This window comes from Xenopus tropicalis, chromosome 7 (genome assembly GCF_000004195.4).
Source record: "Xenopus tropicalis strain Nigerian chromosome 7, UCB_Xtro_10.0, whole genome shotgun sequence".
NCBI classification, from domain to species: Eukaryota; Metazoa; Chordata; class Amphibia; order Anura; family Pipidae; genus Xenopus; species Xenopus tropicalis.
In genome coordinates, this window is record NC_030683.2 from 107,559,329 (window position 1) to 107,583,448 (window position 24,120).

Genomic DNA, 24,120 nt, shown 5'->3' on the forward strand with positions numbered 1-24,120 from the left:
TTTATAATTTTGTGGTTGGACGCAACTTTCCCTTCTTTGCTAAAGTTTTCTCTAAATTCTCAGTAAAGCCATTTTAACAAAGGTTATTCCCAGAGAACCTAGTTATGATCAACAATCTCATCTTATGACCTCTTAAAGAAGAACTAAGCTCTATAAAAGAATATGGCTAGAAATGCCATATTTTATGAACTGAACCTTTTGCACCAACCTAAAGTTTCAGCATCTCAGTAGCAGCAACGATTCAGCAGAAAAGAAGATGGGGGGGGGGGTTGGTACAGAAGCCCAAAATATAATGTACAACATTTCCAGTCTACTCCTTTACTTGGGCTTTAGTTCTCCATTTCAGTATCCTTCAGCTTATTAGGAGAAATGACTAAATGACTGCTCAGCTTTGCAAAGCAATGCCCCCCCCCCACACCTATATCTCAGACATAATAATAGCCTGGTCAATAGTATTACCAGGTCTTAAGTATAAATGGAATTGTCCATGGTATTTCTTAGGTCCAACAGCATTCCCTGGCACAGCTTGTAGGCAGACCCCTTTGGCCCCTCCCACACTTACAACTCCTGCACTTGGATTGGGGCAAAGGGGTGCCCAAAATGCTAGTACAGAGAACTCAGTTCCAGTTCAATGGAAATTAGGCTCTAAAAATGACCAGTGACAGCTTTTTGCCTCCCCTGGTAAGTGTCTCATTTTTAGCCCTGCCATATTATTATTATCACTTGTTTGAGCACCAATATGTCACCCATTGTACTGTACAATAGAAGGGTACAGTATATACATCAAACATAGCAATACTGAGCAATTCAAGAGGTAAAGATGGCCCTGTGTATTAGAGCTTACACTTGTAGTTGTTCTCATAATTTTCTCCAGCCTCCACAGATTGCTTTCTATGGGTATCAGTGGGAAGGAGCATGGGTTGCCAGTGTCAATGAGGGGTATAAAGTGGGCCCACTAGGAATCTGAGATTGCCACCGCTGGGGCCCCCTGTTGCACACCCCCTCATACCAGCAAGTGTACCTTTATTCTCACCATCACATTCCAGCACATCATGGTGTATCTCTGCTCTGCTCCTACTCCCCACAGATCCTGGGCTGCCAGGAGTGGATGGGCCCACTAGAATTTTTCCTAGAACCCAGTGGGTCAGTCCAACCCTTGTGGGTTGACCTTCTCAGGTGATTATCACCTTAAAAAGTGCGACAATGGATGCCCCACTACCAGGGCAGCAGATGCAGCAAAAGGCCTGTGTACATAGACATTAGGTGTTCTAGATTGCCCAAACAATGGTGCTCCCCCCAACCCTGAGTGACCCAGAGCAGTCTGTGATGGTAAGATTTGTAGGGAATTTGCACCTCTAGGTGCTCAAGTGCAGGCTACAGCACCACTGGGAAACATTTTACAGCATCCAGTTGACTCTACCAGTCCTGCTAATGACTTCTCAGGGGGTTTCCTGATTGACTTCCTTGATGAATTTGAGAAACCCAGCGTGGGCCGAACCATTCTCGGGAGATTTCTCTCTCACTTGCTAAGAACGGTGACTGCGACTGATCAAACACAGAACTTCCCACCAGGGAAATCTCCATATCGGCTAAATATAGATGGAACAGATAAAGCAGCAGCTCCATGCTGGGCCCTGATGTGATGCGCTCTCGCTATAGATTTCTGTTCCACATTCTACTTTCTCTATCACTGGGTTCTCATTCTCACATCATTGTGCTTGCCGGTAACTGCACCTTTATAAAAGATTTGTAACAACAGAAAGTGAAAATATGTTTTTCTCTGTTCATCTGGCACCTACAAATAACCAAGAAATGTCCTTTTTTATCAGAAAAAGATGGACTGGTGCATGAGTTTAATCTGCCCCTAAGTGTTGGTAGGTATGCAGTGATGTTGCTGGCATGTCTGGGGTTATTTCAGTACACTGAATCCATTTCTTATTGTTTTACTGTAAGTTGGAGCCAGCAGCTCCAGTAAACTACAATAACCTGCATGCACTGGGCACAACGGGCAGGGCAAAAGCAGTCACCCTAATAACTGGAGAGTGAGCACTGGGTATAAGCAGTCATTCCAGGCTGAGAGAAGGCATATATTTCACATATATTTTTAATGATTTCAATGTAAATATGCAATTTTTGGGCCTACCTTTGAAATGCCTTTTGGCTATTTTTTTTCCAGCCACGTCAGGGTGTCAGTGGGGGCTCAAGCACCATCAAAAAAAAGAAAAGTGGGATCCCCCCAAAATAAGTAAAATTAATATAAATTAAGTAAAATTAATTTATTTAAGACAGGAAAAGGGGGCTCAAGCACCCCTGGTAGCAGCAGTGACAGGAACCCCTTCATAGGAACATGAGGAAATATACAGTAATTATACATTATATGTTTCCCTTTCAACAATACACCTGGACCATAAAACAGATAATAAAAATGGAAGGGAATGAATTGGCCTTTTATGAGAGAAGAGATGGCACGATGTTAGCCAGGTTCTGCACAATATAAACAATTAGAGACTGCAGTCCAAAAGCCTTGATCCCAAAGCCACTGCAGAGCTGATATCTGGCAGGGATACAGCCCTTTAATCACATTATGCCCTTCACTGGGCTAAAGAGATGCAGAGTCAGTACAGCCATAATGCGGTATGCAAAGGCTGTGTACCAAAGATCTATGCCCATATATAAAGTATTTAATGCCAAGGGACAATTAGATGTACCATTAACTATACAGTCAGGAGATATACTTTGAACTATGTTCTAACATAGGGCAGAGAAGACAATCTGGAAGTTATTGCCACAGGGTAACTGTGAGCTGCCATAGACTGAACATTTCTATTGGGCCTGTGTAGATATGTCCTAGATGTCTGTCTTGCAGCATCATATTTAAAAGTTACTGGGCCCCACAGCAAAATTATTAGGGCCCTCCAACACTTTGCAAAGATTTCAGTCACAGGGTCAGCTTCTCCCATTGTCAAATGATGATCAGACTGGCAGGAGGTATACAGGAGGGCATAGGGACCAATATCTGACCAATATCTGATGCAGACGCAGGACAGTACGACTCTAGTGCAATGCTCAAGGGCGGCCCGGACCTGCCAGTAATTCCAGGGTCCCCTTAGCATGTTGGGTATGTAGTCCTGGGGCAGGTGAATTGGACAAAGTTATTGACAGTACATCACAGAAATGCCCCACAAGAAAAATGTGCCCCGCAACGTCTGTGTGATTTGGTAAAACTGATGGAATTCTGGAACTCTGCAACGTAAACACAAAACATGGTGATTTGTGACTGAATTTTGCAGCTTGCCACTGAGTCTGCTTGGTGAGCAGCAGCAATTTAATAGAATAATGTAGGTTGTTATAAAGAAATAGGCAGTCTGTGGCCCCAAGTATTGTTGGACTAAAGCACCCAGCACCCCCAATCTACCTACAGCAAAGCACCCAGCGCCCCCAATCCACCTACAGCAAAGCACCCAGCACCCCCAATCTACCTACAGCAAAGCACCCCCAATCTACCTACAGCAAAGCACCCAGCACACCCAATCCACCTACAGCAAAGCACCCAGCACCCCCAAACCACCTACAGCAAAGCACCCAGCACCCCCAATCTACCTACAGCAAAGCACCCAGCACCCCCAATCTACCTACAGCAAAGCACCCAGCACCCCCAATCCACCTACACCAAAGCACCCAGCACCCCCAATCCACCTACAGCAAAGCACCCAGCACCCCCAATCCACCTACAGAAAAGCACCCAGCACCTCCAATCCACCTACAACAAAGCACCCAGCACCCCAAAACCACCTACAGCAAAGCACCCAGCACCCCCAATCTACCTACAGCAAAGCACCCAGCACCCACAATCCACCTACAGCAAAGCACCCAGCACCCCCAGTCCACCTACAGCAAAGCACCCAGCACCCCCAGTCCACCTACAGCAAAGCACCCAGCACCCCCAGTCCACCTACAGCAAAGCACCCAGCACCCCCAATCCACCTACAGCAAAGCACCCAGCACCCCCAATGCCCCCAATCCACCTACAGCAAAGCACCCAGCACCCCCAGTCCACCTACAGCAAAGCACCCAGCACCCCCAATCCACCTACAGCAAAGCACCCAGCACCCCCAAACCACCTACAGCAAAGTACCCAGCACCCCCAAACCACCTACAGCAAAGCACCCAGCACCCCCTATCCACCTACAGCAAAGTACCCAGCAACCCCAATCCACCTACAGCAAAGCACCCAGCACCCCCAAACCACCTACAGCAAAGCACCCAGCACCCCCAGTCCACCTACAGCAAAGCACCCAGCACCCCCAATCCACCTACAGCAAAGCACCCAGCACCCCCAATCCACCTACAGCAAAGCACCCAGCACCCCCAAACCACCTACAGCAAAGCACCCAGCACCCCCAAACCACCTACAGCAAAGCACCCAGCACCCCCAGTCCACCTAGAGTGGCTCCATAATATAGGGATGTGGCCCTATGACAATCAGGGGGCCACAGGCAATCTTAGTTTTTATTTCATTTGCAGCACATGTTTTTTCATGAATCGGTGGCTTTTCTGCATCTTTTTGCTTAGATTCATGTTCTGTTTTTAAACGGCCACTTCTAATTTTAGACTTCATGTTTGACTGTAAATGAAAGTGCTATCCTCTCGGAAAGAAGAAAAGAAACCAATGGGGCATTTTTTTACTGATCAGTGGGAACTCTAGTTGCCAGTAGCCAATCATCAGGCCCCTCTCAGTGTCACGTACAGTTTGTGGTTTTGTTGAAATAAAGAGAAAGCGTAAAGCTTGTCGGAGTAACCATTCAGTAACATTAAAGGGGAAGTTCACCGTCACATAACTTATTGTTTTTATATTATACACTATTTTAATTTGCTTTCTATTCGTTCATGTAATACTTTTTAAATTGCATTGCTCCCCCCATTATTCCCAGCAGCGGCAGCTCATAAATCTCCATGACTGACTGTTATGCAACATTATGAGATGTACATGAATGCAGTGTTCCCTTCCCGACAGGCGCGTTTCCACATAGTTTTGCACATCAGATTTTTTGCCACTGCCGCACTTTTAGACACAAATCCACCCACTTCCCTGCCAAGTCCATTGCCACTGCCATCATCACTTCCAGACACATACCCCCCCCCCATTCCCACTAGTCCCCCCATACCCATTACTTATTGCAGAATCATAGAGCAGTAACAGCACTTTGTTTTCCCCCTGACTCCCCCCTCAGGTTGCACCCTATGCAGTTGCCTACCCTGCCTACCACTAGTTCAACCCTGCTTGTTGGATGCATCCGACACATCCTATAAAGGCTCCCGAGTACTTTACTCTTACTATTTGATATATTAGTTGATCCTTTGCTCCTCAGTTGCCTCTGAGTCCCACAAACAGCAGTTTTATTGGGGTGATAGCAAAACGTGATGCCAACAGCAGGACAAGATGGAGGCAGTATCGGTGTTGCCCAATATGCTGTTATTAGAGCTCACCTTCTGGTGCTCCTGCTGTGTTTATAGTAGTTTTTACCTATATTAGGCTCTTGGATATCAACAAAAAACATCCCCTTGCTAAAGGAATCAGATCTAAAAAGCTTCCCCTTTGTATTTTTATGCAACAGCTATAATACTTATATAAGCTCTTATCCTATCCCAGCTAAACTACAGCAACCAGCATCCCTAATGCCCTCCTCTAGCCCTTCCCAACCTCCACTGACTTTCAGTGCTGAATCGTCAGATATGGGGGTAGAAACAATAGGATTTCTACCTCCTTTTGCGAATTCAGCCCTGAAGGCAGATGTTGCTCAGGCGCCTTCTATGGCATCCAATCAAAATCTTTTAACCTGGCCGATCGGCGAGTCAACCAATATCTGCAGCCTCCTGCGATATCGTTCACCTCGCCGACTTGCCATACACGCACCGAATATCGTACAAAACGAGGTTTCATACGATATCATCAGTGTGTGTATGGCCAGCTTTAAACTCTGCTGCTAGAATCCTCCAACAGCCATTCCTCTGCACCTCCCTCCATCCCTTGTGTGTCTATACATCCTGCTTGTCTCCCCCATTCCTATCAGAGCCACCTGTTTGACACTACCTACTTCCACTGCAATGTCCTGCCTTAAACCTTTCCCTCTTGCTTCTCCTTGTCTCTGGAATTCCATCCCTAAATCCTCCTTAAAAAAGACTAAGGGCAATGATAATTTACTTGCAGCAATAACAATGTTGGCAAAGGGCAAGGCATTTTTGGTTAGATTTGTTGCCGTAATGGGGTTATGTAATAACAGGTGCAAAGTTTTCTTTTATGATCTATAGCAACCAATCAGCAGGTAGCTCGTGTTTAAAAGCAAAATAGCTTTTGCTTTTTGAATTTGAATCGATGGAATAGTGTCAGTTTTCCAATATCTGGGGATTAATGCCTTTGTATTAATCAATGTTGGGTTGAGGACATTGGATTGCGATGTAATAGGAAAAATGAGGCTGAGTCTTCTATCGAAAATCAGTAAAATGGGGTAGAAATAATTTTCATTGATGACCAATATGGTTTTATCCTGATGTAAGTAAGGTTCCCTTCAGGTTGTCCACATCTCCAGCAATTGTCCGGAAAGTCTAGATAATACTGGAACAACTTTGTAGGCACTCTGTACCACTGTGCAAAAATCTTATAATTATGTTCCTGTCATTTGGTACAGACTGCTGCGATAAATGCATTTATGTTCTAGTATCGTACTGTTCCCTGCTCTACTAATGTCTTGTTTGAATGCACAACATTGCATAAATATATATCAACACTATATACATGGATATATACATGCAGACATACTAGGGAGGCACCAAATTCACCATCTTATGCTGCTCATTAGAGTTCGGATTCACATCAGATGATCACTTGGGATTCAGCCGAATCTGAATCCTTCAGAAAGTTCAGAATACTGGGGTTGGTGCATCCCAGCTACACACATACAAAAGTGGTGACTTTGATTTCTCTTTAAAAGCCTGGATGCCCAGGTTGTGCTCTTCAGATTGGAAAGCTTATTGGGCATTACCGCTAATACTGCAATCCTAGGCAGGCAAGGTATTCATTATTCTTATTCTCTATTGGTATAGTGTCGACATATTCATTTTACAGAGATTATATATCATCCATATCAGTCCCTGTGGAGCTTACAGCCACACACACTACGGCCAGTTCTATCAGAAGCAATTAACCTGCCTGTATGTTTTTGGTATTCATGGGAAGAGACCTAGTCTGGGGGAGTATTAAATGTACTTCTGTTGGCTGAAATAACGTCTTTAGTGTGGTTTATTAGAAGGGAATTTAGTTCTGTTTCTATAGCAGCGCAAATATTAGCTTTGCTCTGAGTTCCTCTAGTGACATGTTCTTCCTCAAACTACAACTTTGCAAAGTCATTAAAGGTCATACTATATGTTTCCTATATAGCAAATATATTTTTCAATGCTCTTTGCTGTGTGCAGTGGTTATGCAACCAGAAATATGGTTGCCTGTTATATTGCTACAAGTAATGCAATCAGAAGGGGATACACTGTGATATTACATATTATACAAATAAAGATTGGTACCTGCTATATTACTAACAGTCTCACAACTAGAAAGGAGGTACCCTGTCATATTTACTACAATTTATGCAGCCAGAAAGGAGGTACCCTAATATAACTACTTAATGTATTTGCCTATTTGTGTCTGTAAGTTACCCTCCCATATAGATTGTAAGCTCTACAGGGCAGGGACCTCCTTCCTCTTGTGTCCTCGACTCTTAACTTATTGCAGCTGTATTTATCTTGTATCTATCTGTATTTATTGTTGTACTTTGTATTTATCTATTATTATCTTAATAACCCCCTGTTTGTATTAATGTATTCTACTGTACAGCGCTGTGTACATAAGTAGCGCTTTATAAATAAAGATATACATACATAACTAAAGCTGGGTGAACAAGGAAGGGCACTCAAGACAGGCCCCCTTCGTCATTCTGACTGCTCAGCAACTCCATCTTCCTCCTTCTCACCCCAATCTGCAGCTCTCTTATCTGCCTCTTGTCCAACGCCCTCAACTTTCCCTTTACCCCCAACTTAGTGCAGGGCCAGAGTTAGAGGCAGCAGAGGTACATGCCTAGGGTCCCAGGGCCCCCCACCGCTGCACCCCAAGACACATTCCTCTTCTGCCTACCCCTAGTTTTTTGAAGCCAGAAAGGGATTCTTTGTTATATTACTATAAGGTTTGGGGTTAAAAATAGGGGACTCCCAGGGCTCTGCGCATAGCTGGGCCCCACAAAGCAGCAGTAATTCAAATAAACCCCAATATGCAGGTAGATTAAGCTCCCCGTGTAGATGAACCAGTGTCAGTCTGTGTTACTTAATAGAATGATACAGAGAATGTAAAGGCCAATTCCAGCGACGTTCATTCTTCCTTCTTGTGTCTGAATTGGATGTCATCATAAAACCACATTCAGACTGCATGCAAATTACATCTGCTTTCGGTTCGCTTGGTCACTTTTTTTTTTGTTTTATCACAGTTTTTTATTATTTGTGTTGGGAGACACTTCCAGCTGCACGTACTTTCAAATCATTTCAGTAAGGTCAGACATTTGATAACATTCTCTGAGCGCTCAATCATTAACTAATATGGCTCCACTGATGTTGATAATAACAGTATAGTGTATAGTGTAACGTTGGCCACCTGATCTGGCCACCCACATGCAGGGCCAAGCTGGGCTGATCCGATACTGCCTATAGGGCTTGTGTAATTATTAGGGAGCACAGGAATTTCTTTTCATAGGATGAGTAAACTACAAAAGCAAGAGAATTCACCAATAAGAACATCGCTGAGCAACGTACAGAAAAATAAGGCATGGAAATGAGGAATGAGCAATGAGGAGGAGGAGAAAGCATAGAGATGAAGGAAAAAAACAAGAGGAAGAGAAGACATGGAAATGAGCAGGAAGAGAAAGTACTGGGATAAGGGAAGGGACAATGAAGAAAAGAGGGCACGGATATGAGGGAAGGAACAATGAAGAGGAAGAGAAGGTTTAGAGATGAGGGAAAAAATAAAGATGATATGGAGATGATAGAATAAGCATTGAGGAGAAAGCATGGAAAAAGTTACAATGAGCAGAAAATGTAGCCACAGAGATGAGGGAATGAGCCAAGAGGAAGAAAAGAAGGCATGGAGATGAGAGAGACAGCAATAAGGGGAAAGGGTTGGCATGGAGATGTTCGGGGGCATGTGATTGGGGAAGACATTATAAAAAGGGCCTATTGTGTTGAGGTGTACGACAAAGCCATGTTTTCAGGAAGGTATTTGCTAAGTCCAGGTCATGAAACGCACTATTAGGATTATACTCTTTACTTAAACATCTCAACACTATTAGGGGCATATTTATTATCTGAAGAAAGTGGCTCGCAAAGCACCATGGTCAGCCAGAGAATGGATAAAACTCCATTATCCATTCTCTGGCTGACCATGGTGCTTTGCGAGCCGCTTTCTTCAGAGATTTGAGTTTGCTCCCTTGGGCTACGGGTTCGGGGCTCCAAGCACCCGAACCAAATTTCGGCATCGGTGAGTGTGTGTATATTTATGTGATCTTCACTGCTTGTGTACTAGCATTTGAAATATTTGGCGAGGGACCTGGGGTATATACACCCAGGTCAATACCTGTTTTAGGTAAAGATTTTTGTCTTTAACTTTGATCTCTTTTATAAATTGTCTAATTAAACTGTGTTAGCACACTATATATATATACATTTTACTGAATTGGGTGTATTCTTTGAGGATTTGGGCATATTTATTATGCTGTGTAAAACGAATTCACCGAAAAAACAACGTAAAAAGCTGTGTAAAATAAACGGAGAACATCACCTTCTGAATGCCAGATTTTACACTATTATTTCACGTAAGTTCTGGCGGAAGAAAAACCACGTAAAAAACGCCGATTTTACACCATTTTTTTTGTGGCGTATTTTCTCAACGTTTTTTACACAGCATAATAAATATGCCCCTTAGTGTGTGACACAAGCTGCGTGGACCCAGTACCTCACTGAAACTTGGCTTTGTTGGCTGAAACAGATATGTGTGTTAGTAATTACTATGGCTGCAATAGCCCTGCATCTCTGCTGAACACTCCAAACCGTAATTGTCATATTTGCCTAGAGACTCCCACAATTCCTAGCTGCTGGTTTTGTGTGTTTGTTCAGAAATGGTTTTTGTTTCTGACTATGCAAAAATCCCGGCTTTTGTTTGTGACAAAGAATGGCAAGGCCAGAGTGGAAGTGAGAATGTGTGGGCATATCGGGATAAATATGAATATTACCATGTATGGCCACATTAATACTAACTTCCAATGAGGAGTCATGTGATATATTAGTACACTTTGCAACAATCACCATTTTATACTGCATGTGATTAGTTCCACACTTTAATTGAATTAATATATCTGAAATGTTAAACATTTTTAGGGAACAAACAATGTTTTCTCTTGTCCTACAAACTTACAATAACTTTTTTTTTAGTATAAAAGTAGTTGGAAAATGACATGATTTTTCTGTAAAAAAAAAAAAAAAAAGCTACTAGAGAAAAAATTCAAATTTCAGCTAGTATTAATGCCAAAAAGATGCCATAGATGTCCATAGTTAAAAAACGGGAGCGGATTGTTTACTATGAGCAGCAGCCATTAGAGCCCAAATGCTTAACACTTACATCTCTGCTAGAGGTTGGTACACACATTCAGGACATTAAAAGGATCAACCACATTTAGGGCCCAGTGTCTCCCTTTGTTATCCTGCACTGCTTGGTCTCCATACTGGGAACTTTGTACCCTGGCTTCCCCACCCCCATTTGTAAATTAGCCCTAAATTGACAAATTCATAAAAAACCTAGCAGGTATAGTAGGGAGAGATGGTGCCTATAGTAGCAGTGGGATAATAGCCTCTGGGAAGGGACTGTGGCTGTGGGATAGCAGGTATAGTAGGGAGAGATGGTGCCTATAGTAGCAGTGGGATAATAGCCTCTGGGAAGGGACTGTGGCTGTGGAATAGCAGGTATAGTATGGAGAGATGGTGCCTAGTAGCAGTGGGGATAATAGCCTCTGGGAAGGGACTGTGGCTGTGGGATAGCAGGTATAGTAGGGAGAGATTGTGCCTATAGTAGCAGTGGGGGGATAATAGCCTCTGGGAAGGGACTGGGGCTGAGGGATAGCAGGTATAGTAGGGAGAGATGGTGCCTATAGTAGCAGTGGGGGGATAATAGCCTCTGGGAAGGGACTGTGGCTGTGGGATAGCAGGTATAGTAGGGAGAGATGGTGCCTATAGTAGCAGTGGGGGGATAATAGCCTCTGGGAAGGGACTGGGGCTGTGGGATAGCAGGTATAGTAGGGAGAGATGGTGCCTATAGTAGCAGTGGGGATAATAGCCTCTGGGAAGGGACTGTGGCTGTGGGATAGCAGGTATAGTAGGGAGAGATGGTGCCTATAGTAGCAGTGGGGGGATAATAGCCTCTGGGAAGGGACTGGGGCTGTGGGATAGCAGGTATAGTAGGGAGAGATTGTGCCTATAGTAGCAGTGGGGGGATAATAGCCTCTGGGAAGGGACTGGGGCTGTGGGATAGCAGGTATAGTAGGGAGAGATGGTGCCTATAGTAGCAGTGGGGGGATAATAGCCTCTGGGAAGGGACTGTGGCTGTGGGATAGCAGGTATAGTAGGGAGAGATTGTGCCTATAGTAGCAGTGGGGGGATAATAGCCTCTGGGAAGGGACTGGGGCTGTGGGATAGCAGGTATAGTAGGGAGAGATGGTGCCTATAGTAGCAGTGGGGGGATAATAGCCTCTGGGAAGGGACTGGGGCTGTGGGATAGCAGGTATAGTAGGGAGAGATTGTGCCTATAGTAGCAGTGGGGGGATAATAGCCTCTGGGAAGGGACTGGGGCTGTAGGATAGCAGGTATAGTAGGGAGAGATTGTGCCTATAGTAGCAGTGGTGGGATAATAGCCTCTGGGAAGGGACTGTGGCTGTGGGATAGCAGGTATAGTAGGCAGGTTGTGTCTGTAGCAGCAGAATGGGTAATAGACTATGGGAAGGGAAGGCAGAGCATATAGAACTACATTCTGGTCACTTACCACTTAACAATTTTTATACCCTGATGGCCTTCTGAGGGCCTTTTGCCTGACACTGCCTCTTGAACTTTAGCCCAAAACAACTGCTGGGCCTCAGGTTCAGTTGGCCAGGTAATATATGTTTTCTTCAGCATTAGCTTCCTCATCCTGTGATAAGTGGAAAGCTCTCTGTCTGGGATATTATCTAATAAGATGAGTACGAGGACATCCCTCATTTCATCAAAAAGTTTGTAGCTGGCCAGCTGCATCTCTAGAGAGCACCACTCACTCTGTAGGTAGCTCCGGCTCACAACACAAATGGTTTTGCGGCTGTTGTGTATACTGTCCACAATATTGTCTATGATGTCTCTGCCAAGCTGGAAGTCTCGGTGGTGGAGGCACAGACGAAGAGCCGAGGTCTCTAGCACAGGCAGCATAATTTTATATACCCACTCCTCATCATGGGTATTGTAAGAGACAAAAGCATCATATTTATAGAGTTCTTTTTCTGACTTCCATCGTTCATGTAGCCAGGCAACAAAGAGAAAGTAATTGTATTTGATCATCCAGTAGAACTTGCTGTACACAATGGGAATAATGATAAACAGCAAAATGCTGGTAAAGGAGGAGCAAAAGAGTTTTATTTTAATTTCCATATCACAGACATGGGTGTCAAAGTCATGAAAGTATGAGTTTTCATTGGCAGGACACGTCAGGTTATAAGGAAGGACAATCTGCACAGGGCCCTTTTTAAACCACATTTGCAGTTCAGCGTTGTTGCAGGTGCAGCTAAGGGGGCATTTGCGCAGGTCCAGGTATTTTAATTGAGTCATGTTCTCAAAAACTTTTATATTTATATGTGTCAATGCATTTTTTGTCAACAATAGTCTTTTTAAATTAGTAAGGCTTGAAAACACTTCCATTCTCATATACTGGAGGCAGATATTTTCAAGGTCTAGAATTTGCAGGTTTTTAAGGTTCTTGAAGATGCCCGGAGGTAGTCTTTGGATGCCATTACAGTCCTCAGCTAGACTGAGGTAGGTCAACTGGCCAAGTTCATTGAACGCATCAGAACTGAGAGAGGAAATTCTGTTTTGCGCTAAATAAAGTGCTTTTAGAGACTTAAGACCTTTGAAGAATCCTTGTGGAATGGCAGTAAGACCATATGGTTGCTGAGCTTGAAGCTTTAGATCATAGAGTTTGGAGAGGGTAAGGAAGGGAGAGTATGTTTCCCTGGTGGTGTTATAGCGCAGGTGGTTGGATTTCAGGTCCAACACAAGTAGTGTAGATTCCACATGGGAGAAGACATATCTGCTGATTTCCTTTATCTGGTTACCGTCTAGATACAGTTTAGACAGAGATCGTAGCCCATAAAATGACTGGTTCTTCAGCTGCGTTATTTTGTTTCCACCCAAGTCCAGAGTTGTGAGTTTTCCCAGGTTGTAAAACACTTTGGAGAAGATGACAGACACCCTGTTGTTCCGCAGATTCAAAATCCTAAGTTCTGTTAAATTGGCAAATGAGTTTTCGTACAAATCCGTTATCAAATTATTATCTAGACGTAACTCCCTTAGCTTTCCCAGGCCGCTGAAGGAGTACCTTTCCAGAAACACAATGTTGTTAATGTTTAAATACAGTGTTTGTAAGTTGGGAGCAAAATGAAATGCATTGCCTTTAACTATCCATATCCTGTTGTATCGGAAAGAGATGTGGCGCAGGCGTGGGAAATGGCTTTTTTTGCTGCAGTTAATCAGCTCCTTTAACAAGTTGTGCTCCACAATGAGATTTTCTACATTTGTCTTACTCATAAATTCCAAACAACCAAGACCCTTTAGACGGTTTCTGGATAAATCCAATGTTTTATTGAGTGGACAATCAGTCAGCGTGCCCCTGTTCAGTGTTTTTATTTTATTTCCAGAGAGATAGAGTGTGTTTATATTAAAGCCTTTTAGGTATCGGCACATGGTTTTCAGTTTAGAGTCATTGTTTAGGTTTAATCCAGAATAATCAATTCTGTTAATGGGTACAGTAGGATTCTTTATGAATATAAGTATGTCAAAATTGCCATTAAAAGCTACATTCAAATATATCACTTTTCTCAAATCCATGGTTTGCAAAGAAGATGTGGCAATATTGTTATAGGATAAGTCAAGCCAACTAATGTTGAGGAAGAAGTCCTGTTGACAATCTAAGGTTGCCAGCTGGTTTTTACATAGGAAGAGCCATCGTAGAGTAGAAGGAAGTCTGTGAGTATGATTCAGGGAGGAAATCTGGTTGCTGCACAGCATTAGAGTATTCAGTTTCTGCAAGGGGTGAATGGACTGGACAACCTTTTCAAAGTTATGCAAGTTATTCATTGATAGATTGAGGTTTTGCAGGTTTGTAAGATGGCTGAAGGCTTCAGGATGAATGGAGGACAACAGATTATCATCAAGAAATAGCCATGATACATTTTGGAGCCCACAAAAGACTTCTTTGGATAGATTAGAAATCTTGTTCGATGACAAGTGCAGTTTTTCTAGCATTGTTAAGTTCTCAAAGGCTCCTGGGTCAAGACGCTGTAATTGGTTATGGTTTAGGCGCAAGGTACGGAGAAAGGGCATGTGCCCAAAACTTCCTTGGTGTAGAGTCTGGATATTGTTGTAGGATATGTTGAGATACCATACATCACTGGGAAGGTCACCTACAGCACTTTTAACATCCGTCAGTCCTCGAGCGATACAGTTGTAACTATTGATAATGACAGAGCTTTGGATGCAGTTCCTAAAACCATAACTGGTTAATCCTGGGATAAGCAAGACCACGAAGGTCAGGGCAACTAATAGTATCGCCATGTCTGTGACTTTCACCTTCAGTAAAGAGTTTCACATCACTTACGATGAAAGTGTTCGAGGCATTGTTGATTGTTGTACGATGATGTTAATTAAAAGGAGGCCTTCCTGTAAGGAGAGAAGTAAAATAGTCAAATGAGTAAATGTTTAGATTATTTTCTCACATTTGTATGGAATTCTAGTAGTACTGTAATTGGAACATACATTGTCTAAGCCTCCCCAAACCAAAATCCAGTTAAATTCCCATCTAAAAATCACCTTTACCTGCCTCAAACAGCAATCTGTTCAGAACTTGTTATGGCGCTTCGTGCAGGTTGGAGAGATACATGTGGGCTGTGTGCAGGTAGGGGGCACTGTGGGAAGAGGGGAATAGCTTTGAACTGAAGAAAGAAACCCGACAGTGCTGGTTTTATTTACTTTGCACAATGTCTTCTTATTGGTGTCTGTAGCCCTGCCCTCCTTCCCAGTGAGAACTCTGCCTCCCCAGTGGGTAACAAGATTCTAGGAGTGGCAGTAAGGTTTGTAGTGTTGTACTTCAGTTTGAGCTTGTGCTAGTTAATAGATATTATGTTTATTTAGCTGTTTGTTTATTTTTAGTAAATTATTGATGTTACATACAAAAAATAGGTAAAGCTGCCCATCACTACTGCACAACACCCCTGAGAGATTGTATTATTATTATTATTATTAACATTTATTTCTAAAGCGCCAACATATTCCGCAGCGCTGTACAATAAGTGGGTTACATACATTGGACATACAGAGTAACATATAAAGCAATCAATAACCGATACAAGAGGTAAAGAGATTTGCAATAGGAACAACCTTCTATAGTCTATCACTTGTCTTAGATGCAATATAAGTTAGATTTCCAATAATAATGAGGGTATAGTAGTAGTAACTATTATTCGGAACCTGTTAATCTGTTATCTTGTAAGCTCTAATATATAGGAGGCCATCTCACATACAGTCCATCTCAAGCAAATAAGTCTAATTTGTTTATGATTTTCTTTTTCTCTGTAATAATAAGACAGTATTTTGTACTTCTGTAATATCTTGTGAGCTTTTTTATGTTTTTACTTGCCTTAAGTTTAAATTACAGAAAGGTCCCTTATCCTGAAAACCATCTTTGCAAGCATAAATCCTATACCTGTAATACAAACCTAAGGAAAATATACAGTAGAGCAGTGATCCCCAACCAGTGGCTCTGGGGCAACATGTTGCTCACCAACCCCTTGGATGTTGCTCTCAGTGCCCCCAAACCAGGGAGTTATTTTTGAATTCCTGACTTGGGGGCAAGTTTTGGTTGAATAAAAACAAGATTTACTACCAAATAAAGCCCCTGTAAGCTGATAGTGTGCATAGAGGCTGCCTAATAGCCAATCACAGCCCTCATTTGGCTCCTCCATGAACTTTTATGGTGCTTGTGTTGCTCTCCAAGTATTTTTACATTTGACTGTGGCTCACAAGTAAGAAAGGTTGGGGACCCCTGCAGTAGAGTAACAAATATACAGTAGAGTAACATTCCTGCATTCCTGTCCCAGACTGATGGGAAGAGACTGAAGATAATGTGCAGCACTTTTTGGCAGGTACATTCTTTAGGGAAGAGGAGCACCGTCCTGGGGTTTAAAGTTATCGATTGTATTCACAGCCCTTGGCGAATTACAGTTTACTTGTCCTTTAAGAACATACTGGCATATAATGCACTAAACACACACTGCACTAACTGTCACTAATTTTGCACTTATTTAAGCTGTGCTACACTCACAAACACATCGGAGCACCATTCACACCACTCTTACATTGCAGCACCACAGGCACCATGGGAACAACTGCATGAATAAAACCTCCTGCGAGCAGCCAGAGCATCGCTCTCCTGACTTATTCCTACCTTTATCCAAGGTGTCCAACCAATACCCTCGGCGATATTCTCCTTAATGGTGTCCCACAGCCTGACACGGACAGAGCACTGCTTTTGTCCTCTTCTCAAAAGAAATGAGAATGGGGAAGTGAACTGGAACCTATTTTGCTTTTAACTTTCCGAGCATCAGACAATTTTCGCACTTTGGTTTAATGCCAGACAGTTTTTGAGCATTTTATGCTTTTCCACTTAGGGGCAATTTCTGGGTGTAAAATGGAGACAAAATGCAATATAACATAAAAACTGAAATACACAGCGAGATAATGGTTTGTGTTAGACGCAATGGGTATTAACCACTGTTAATGACCAAAAAAGCATTTAATGATGTGAAAAGGGTTTTGTATATGTGTGTATACACTTGTTGTGTGTTTAGTTCATATGTGTTCATATGTGTGGGCTGTGGGTTTGTTAAAGCCCCTCCTCAAAAAGTATGTGTGTTAGTGTGAAAGTAAGTGTGTTGGCCAGTGGCATAACAACATAGTGCCAAGCTCCCTTGCATAAAAAATCTTTGGAGGGGCCCAACAAACAGCAACCATGCAGCCCCCCTCCCCTACCTGCTTGTGCCTGCCCACTGTGGTTAGTTCTAGGGAGTAGAGGAGGCGGAATCTGCAGTCCTGGCCCCCCTATCCCCCAGGTCACCATGCAATTGCTGGGTCTGCTTTCTCCATAGTAACTGTATTGCAAAATACTTACCAGCACACCTTTGCTTTTCCTTATAATATCTGCCGATGCTTAGTACACAATAAGGAATTGGTAGTTTGCCATTATGTATTATGCTTCCTCCATAGTAACACGACTGGTGTTGGCAGAGAGGATCTTTTGGCACCCAATGCAAAATCTCCTTCAGCGCAGGCAACAAAACATCTGAAAGTTCCTTCTTATTGAAATCAATCTGAATTTCTTAATCCCCAGGCTGAGGCTCCTCTTTGCTAAAAATTCTCCCCAGTACAGTTCTGCCAGTGATGAGCTGTCATGTTCTGAAAGGTTCCATTGCTTCTTTGGTGCCAGGACCAAGTGCATTCAAAGTACAGTAAATGTATGTAGGGACCCATAGGGTTAAGCTGCCCTATGGCTTAAAACCCTACCTCTTCCTGATTTGTACTGTTACTGGGCAAAGACCCATGTATCTAGTTTATCCTTTGCACCTATACCTTATAGGGTTAGTTGGCTGACCACACCCCTTGCACACTTATATAGTGTTTAGCAAGGAGGTCGTACCAATTGGGTAATTAATCATAGGCTACATTTCACTTACAACATACATAGTATTTAAAGCCAAAGTAGCCAATAGGGTTTCCCCACGAAACGCGTAAGGCTTCCTTCTTTGTTTTTATATATGGATTAAAAAACTTTAAACATTTTTTATTTACTACTTGCCTGCTACTGACAAATTTTTTTGGGGAAACTGGAGTGCCTGCCAGCATTTTTCCTATGTATTATTACTTAAATGGCTCCCTAAGCTGAAGGTCTGGGGCATGAGCACCTGGACCCACCTCTACGAAGGGTAAGATCTTCATACTACCTGCTACAACTGTGATAACCCTTTATGATGTTATGAATACCCAGTAAAGCCAAGCCATTGCCCCAGAGCTTAATATCCACTCTGGTGAAGTCGGGGACAGGGCCCGTGAATGAGGACTATATAGAATAGCAGAATACTGTAATAGCACTCTCTAGGAGAGTGAGGTAGTTAGACCTAGATAGTAAGAGCAGTTCAGGCTCCAACCAGAAGGACAGCTGGAAGTATCCTTCCTACAGGCACTGTAGCCTAGGGCCATGGTTAAGACGCAGGATACGGGTCAGTGGAAATCCCTGGTCCATAGTCAGCTGTAGGACCCATACCGGTTAAAGGTATTCAACCTGAGGATTGGAGTAACTATCCAGACTGCCCTCCATAGTGGTGCCATGCTGACAGGTGTTTTACCCTGCCCGGTCTCCAAAAGAGGTGGGATAAAATGGTGGCATCCTCTCATTATCCTCAAAGGTGTCTGCTATATCTGTACATTTGTGAGTATTGATTATCCCTGAATTGCTACAATTTGTCTTGGACAATAAAGAGTTAAAGTTGGATTGCAAGAGCTCCTGGCGTCCATCTTATCCTTTGATTTAAGCAATTACACTACACAGTGGCAGTGGGAGGTGTAGTTCAAAAACATCCTCCAGCAGTTCCTTCCACATAGCGAAGGCCCATTCCAGAGAAAGAGAGTCGCTGTGTACCCCATGCGCTACCAATAGCTTGTGTTTTACAGGGTTACAGCCAAATAGGGGTTACATGGATTATTGTTACTATAATGAGTGTAATCACTGGCAGAAATATACCTAGGCCAGTGCAATATTCAGTGAAGAGGTAAGGTTTTAAGGCAGTTTTATCAACATTTATCAAAAAAATCACTATTAACATTTGGCTTCTGTGCCCAGATGGGAAAGAAATGAAAATACAACTCTTTTTTTCACTTTTCTGGAACTGAAAACAATTTCATTTTGCATGAAAACACAAAAAAATCCCTATAAAAAGAATATTTTCTAGCTTTTTAGTAACCAAAAAGAAGAAATATTTGCATGCCTGCTAAGCAACCCTGTCCAGTATGGCTTCCACAAAATGAAATGGATTCATACCAGTATGGGATCCATTATCCAGAAAACTGTTATCCAGAAAGCTCTGAATTGCAGGAAGATGGCTCTCAGCATAGTTTTTGTGCAGCTTTTTATTAATTAACATGTTTTCTGCCTGAAATGACACCGCTTTATAACAAGGCATGATTTTACATGGCGTTCCAAGTGAAGATTTTTGGTGTATCCCAGGGCCTTTTTATACTCACACCATTATATATAAATATATGCCCCACAGATTTAGCTGTATACACTATGCTGGGCTGATTCAGTGTGAATGAGAAAGAGAATGTTCAGTGACTGTGAAAGGATTTCTGCTCTGCTTGCTAGTAAATACATTCTAGATGTCACGTTGATGCTTATTGTTCCGGAAGCCAAGTGAGCCAAGCCAGCTGAATTCTAAACCACAGGTCGGCCTCTTCCCCCTTCACTTTCATTTCTCTTCTTGCAGTTCAGAAATAATAACTGAACCGCATGTTTTTTTTTTTAAATTTGAAATCATACATCTCAATTCCCATGTTTGCTGCTTAGCCTCCATTTTCCACTGTTGCCCTCCCACCACTGCAGTTATCATGATACGGATCATCAGGGCCGGAACTAGGGGTAGGCAGAAGAGGCAGCTGCCTAGGGCGCAACGATTGAGGGGCACCAGACAGGAGCCTCTCCTGCCTACCCCTAGTGCTACTTTGTCATTGCCCCCGCCGCTTGCCATTAGCGGTGGAGGCAATGACCGATCTAATCGCACCGCCCCCCCACCGAGCAGTGTATGGCCACCTTAAGTGTTATGGAACTTAGAAAGTATACTGTCATTATTTCAGATTTAGATTTAGATAACCATTCTGGTTAACTTGTTACCTCAAGCAGCAAATGTATGGCAAACCGCACTGCCCCATAGCTGAGTAGCGCCACACACCAAACAACCCACAGCTTATAGAAAGCTGAACACGTGGCACTCGGAGGCTTTGCTGTTTTTAAAGGGGAATTGTAACATCACTGAGTGTTACTGAAAGGCTTTGGAAAAAAAGACTGATGGAGGAAAGTAGCAAAAGTTGTAAGCAGAAATTAAAAATATAACGTTAGCTGAAAATTTGCATTTTGCAGAAAAAATTAAGTTGAACTGAATCTGAATCTGAATTTTAAAGTTATGCGACTTTAAAACTCTGGATGACTGAATGTGAGAGATTTTTCCTCATAACTGTATGGAATTGTATTGCTTTTTCTCGGATTTTAAAAAAAGAAACAGTTCCTATAGCTTTAAACCCCCTACAAGTGCTATTCCCCCAGTTGCTAGGCAGAAGCCACTGTATCTAAGTTAGCTTATTTAGTTATCTATCTGATTGGCCTTAGAGTTAGTGACCACTTCCTGTCACACTTTAATATAGTGATGGGAAAAAGGGTGGTTCTTCCTATTTGGCCGGGATGTGTCTGGGGCGCCTGGTGTCAATAAGGCCCAGTAAAGTGTTCTGTCCTAGAGGGACATTTCTTCTAGAGAAAGTCAGGGACCAGGTACCTGGTGAATAAGGTTTAGTCAAAATATAAGGCTAGTTTTGTCAGAGTACACTCTAGGAACGTAAAATAGTAAGGCATAGCTAGAAACAGCAGTTTTGTGCTCCACCTAAGGTGTGATAGCTGGAGCTAGTTCTCCCATAGGCATAACTGGCCTAATGTAAAGGGACCACTGTACAAAACAGATTCAGGATTATAGTGTTTTACGCCCTGAAAAGTTTTCACGGGGGGGATCCAGACCACTAGCTGTTAACTGAGTATTAACCCAATGGTGAGGTTCAGTAACCCCTTTGATTTTGTTTGCAAGACCCTATTTTTATTTCTACACAGCAGCCTTTTTCCAAGGACCCATCTAGGTAAGAGAGACTAGTGTGACCCATGTTCTACCTTCACTATCTGGAAAAGCACTTTTAAGTCAAGATGGGGGGAGGGACAGGGGAGAATGCAGTAAGGACCCAATGGCAGAGGGACTCCTAATAGATAAGATGGTGCAAATTGTGGGACTTGAAAAAGGAGAAGATTGCAGGGGAGTGGATGGGGTTTGGGCATAATGACCATGCATAGTGGGAGACTTTCTTTATTAGGGACCCATTCTACTTGTTGGCACGACCCACTTCCCAGGGGGCACAGGTGACAGATAGGTTAATAAATGGGGACCTCTTGGCTGGGAGGTCCCTGCTAACTTAGTAGTATGGGGCCCTATAATTACTAATGGTGGCCCTGGATGTCCCAACTGGTTGGTTATGGGTGAATGAACTGATATTATGGGATGGGCTGTGTTAATTTTGGCCTGGGAAATAACCTCCTACATCTCTTTTAACTGTCCCATCAGTAGGCCACACTCATCTATGTAACTGTGGTTGGTCAATATGCTCGTAATTAGCAGACAGCTGCAGTGTGGATCCTGACTGTTGATTACTGTTTTTTGGTTCAGATTGTTTCCCATGAGCACCACCATTTCCACAATCTGAGGCATCTCCTGGCATTTTAGCTTCATGTTTGCAAAGGGAACAAAACAGGCCTGCAAAACAATGTACTTTAACACAGGATTTTCATATCATATCAGAAACCCTCTATAGAGAAGTGCAATAACCCAAGCTATCTCTTTGACTAAAGGTATTACTTCCCAATGTCGATAAAAGCTGGTAAATAAAACTGTAATTGTGTGTGCTTATTCCATCCTCCTTGGCTTATTATAAAACCTGATGGTTTCGCTAATTCCCAGCATTAAACATTTAATGAGCGCTTGCTCCATATATTCTGCAGTCGTAGGACAAATTGAAAAAGAATGGAGCCGTACCGCAGGAGGTCAATGAGTCATATATGATAGCTGTACATAAAAGAAAAAACCCTTCCAAAAGCGAAAGCTATAAAAGCATAAATCTTGTTAACATGGGCATTAAAGTCTTGGCTGCGAGAACATGGATTTGTATGAATGAGTATACACTGTAGCTCATAAATAAAGCAGAGGCAGAATCTGTACCCAGAAGAATCCCAGACAGGATCATAAAGCAAATCATAAATGTTATCCACAGCAAGCCGCAGATGTTCCTGATGCGGGAGGATTTCGACTGAACAAAGAGTAAATATATGAGGGCAAAGTTTATTGTGCTTCCCCCAACACATTAGCTAGAAATGAATTATTCAAATGATGTGGCTGCAGCTAAACTGGGTGCACAGTGGGTGCCCATGGCAGGTGGTTTGTGGTGCACCTCAAGCTCGCCCTGTATCTCTGTAACTGTTTCCCATGATCGTACGCCGAAGCAGTCAGAATCTTTCATGTAACAGTAAATACAGGTCATTATCATTCTTTATTTAAAAAGCGCCAATATATTGTATAGGAATCCCACAATCCCTGCCCAAAGGAACCAGGGCTGAATCCAGTCCCTTCTGACAAAAATTGACCAGGGCTGTGGAGTCGGAGACGGAGGCAATTTTGGGTACCTGGAGTTGGAGTCGGCCATAAATGAACCGACTCCGACTCCTACTAAATTTAGGAGTCGGAGTTGTGGAGTCAGAGTCGGAAGTATCAGAAACTGAGGAGTCGGAGAATTTATCTACCGACTTCACAGCCCTGAAATTGACACATCATTGTGTTCTGGAAGTCTCAGGCACTGGGAGCAAAGGGATGGCCAAAAAATAGTATTTAGGGGTACACTGAGGGCAGGATCGGGTTCAAAGATTCAACCCAAATGTCCAGCTAAATTAAATGCGGTTTAAAAGAAACTGAAACCCTTCTCAATATCTTGGCCCCTTCCCTCCCAAAAAGCACGTGATTAATGCCACCGAGCACTCATAGAATCTAGTTCCAAAACGCCTTCAAATGCACATACTTCTACTGGGGAAAGTAGTGTGAGGTGGTGCCCACCAACAGGGCCCAGACTGAAATTTAAAGAAGGCCCTGGCATTTCAAGTACACAGAGGCCCAAAATGCCCCCCTCCAGCCCAATAAATAGTGACTGTGTATGGCATCTTACAGCAGCCCCTCTGGCATTTGCCAGAATCCAGATCCACCAACCCTGCTGTGCTGATCTGCTTCTAAGAACCAGTGGAGCAGTTCAGGAGAGGAATTATGGGCTCTGGAGTGGGCCAAGCTAATTCTTTCTCATTTAAATCTTCCCTAACTTTATGTAAATGATTGACCTTTGAGCTATTGTTTTAAAATGAGTGTTCTGCTAGTGTGGGCGAATGTATGGAAGGCATGCCCGCGCTACAGCGTGTATATGTGTATGCAAAATGCTTCCCTGCAGATGGTTACTGCAGCACTCTGTCCCTAAATAATGGCATTTCCTATCTTTGAAAGCTTTCTGGAGAACATGCAGATTACGATTTTAAGCTCCTGTTCTGAAAGGCCCTAATTTGGGCCCCCACACTCCACACTAGGGTCAGTTTTATTTGAAGCCAATTAACTCTGTATGTTGATGGTAAGTTAACAGGCAATGGAAATAGGTGATTGACGTCACTCTCTGTAGGTGCCGTAGGGGGTATATTTAGGCCCAGTGCCTGGGGTGGCACCTAAATACAGCCCTGCTTATACTGTGCAATAGCTGAGAGGAGCTGCCATGCATCAGTGACTCAGGCAGAAGGATAGATTAGTAAATGGTTATGGCTGCCTACAGGGGGAAGTAAGGATGGATTTGTCAGTTAAAGAAAAG

At 43.0% G+C, this 24,120-nt stretch overlaps 1 protein-coding gene across 1 annotated transcript; it reads right to left on the reverse strand.

Moving 5' to 3' along the window:
• Window positions 1–11,987: 11,987 nt before the first annotated feature.
• On the reverse strand, window positions 11,988–15,032 carry LOC100497009 (toll-like receptor21). The gene has a single exon (XM_002936397.4). It carries the CDS (start codon window positions 14,929–14,931, stop codon window positions 12,118–12,120), a length of 2,814 nt encoding a protein of 937 aa, XP_002936443.3. The 5' UTR covers window positions 14,932–15,032; the 3' UTR covers window positions 11,988–12,117.
• Between the last annotated feature and the right edge of the window lie 9,088 nt (window positions 15,033–24,120).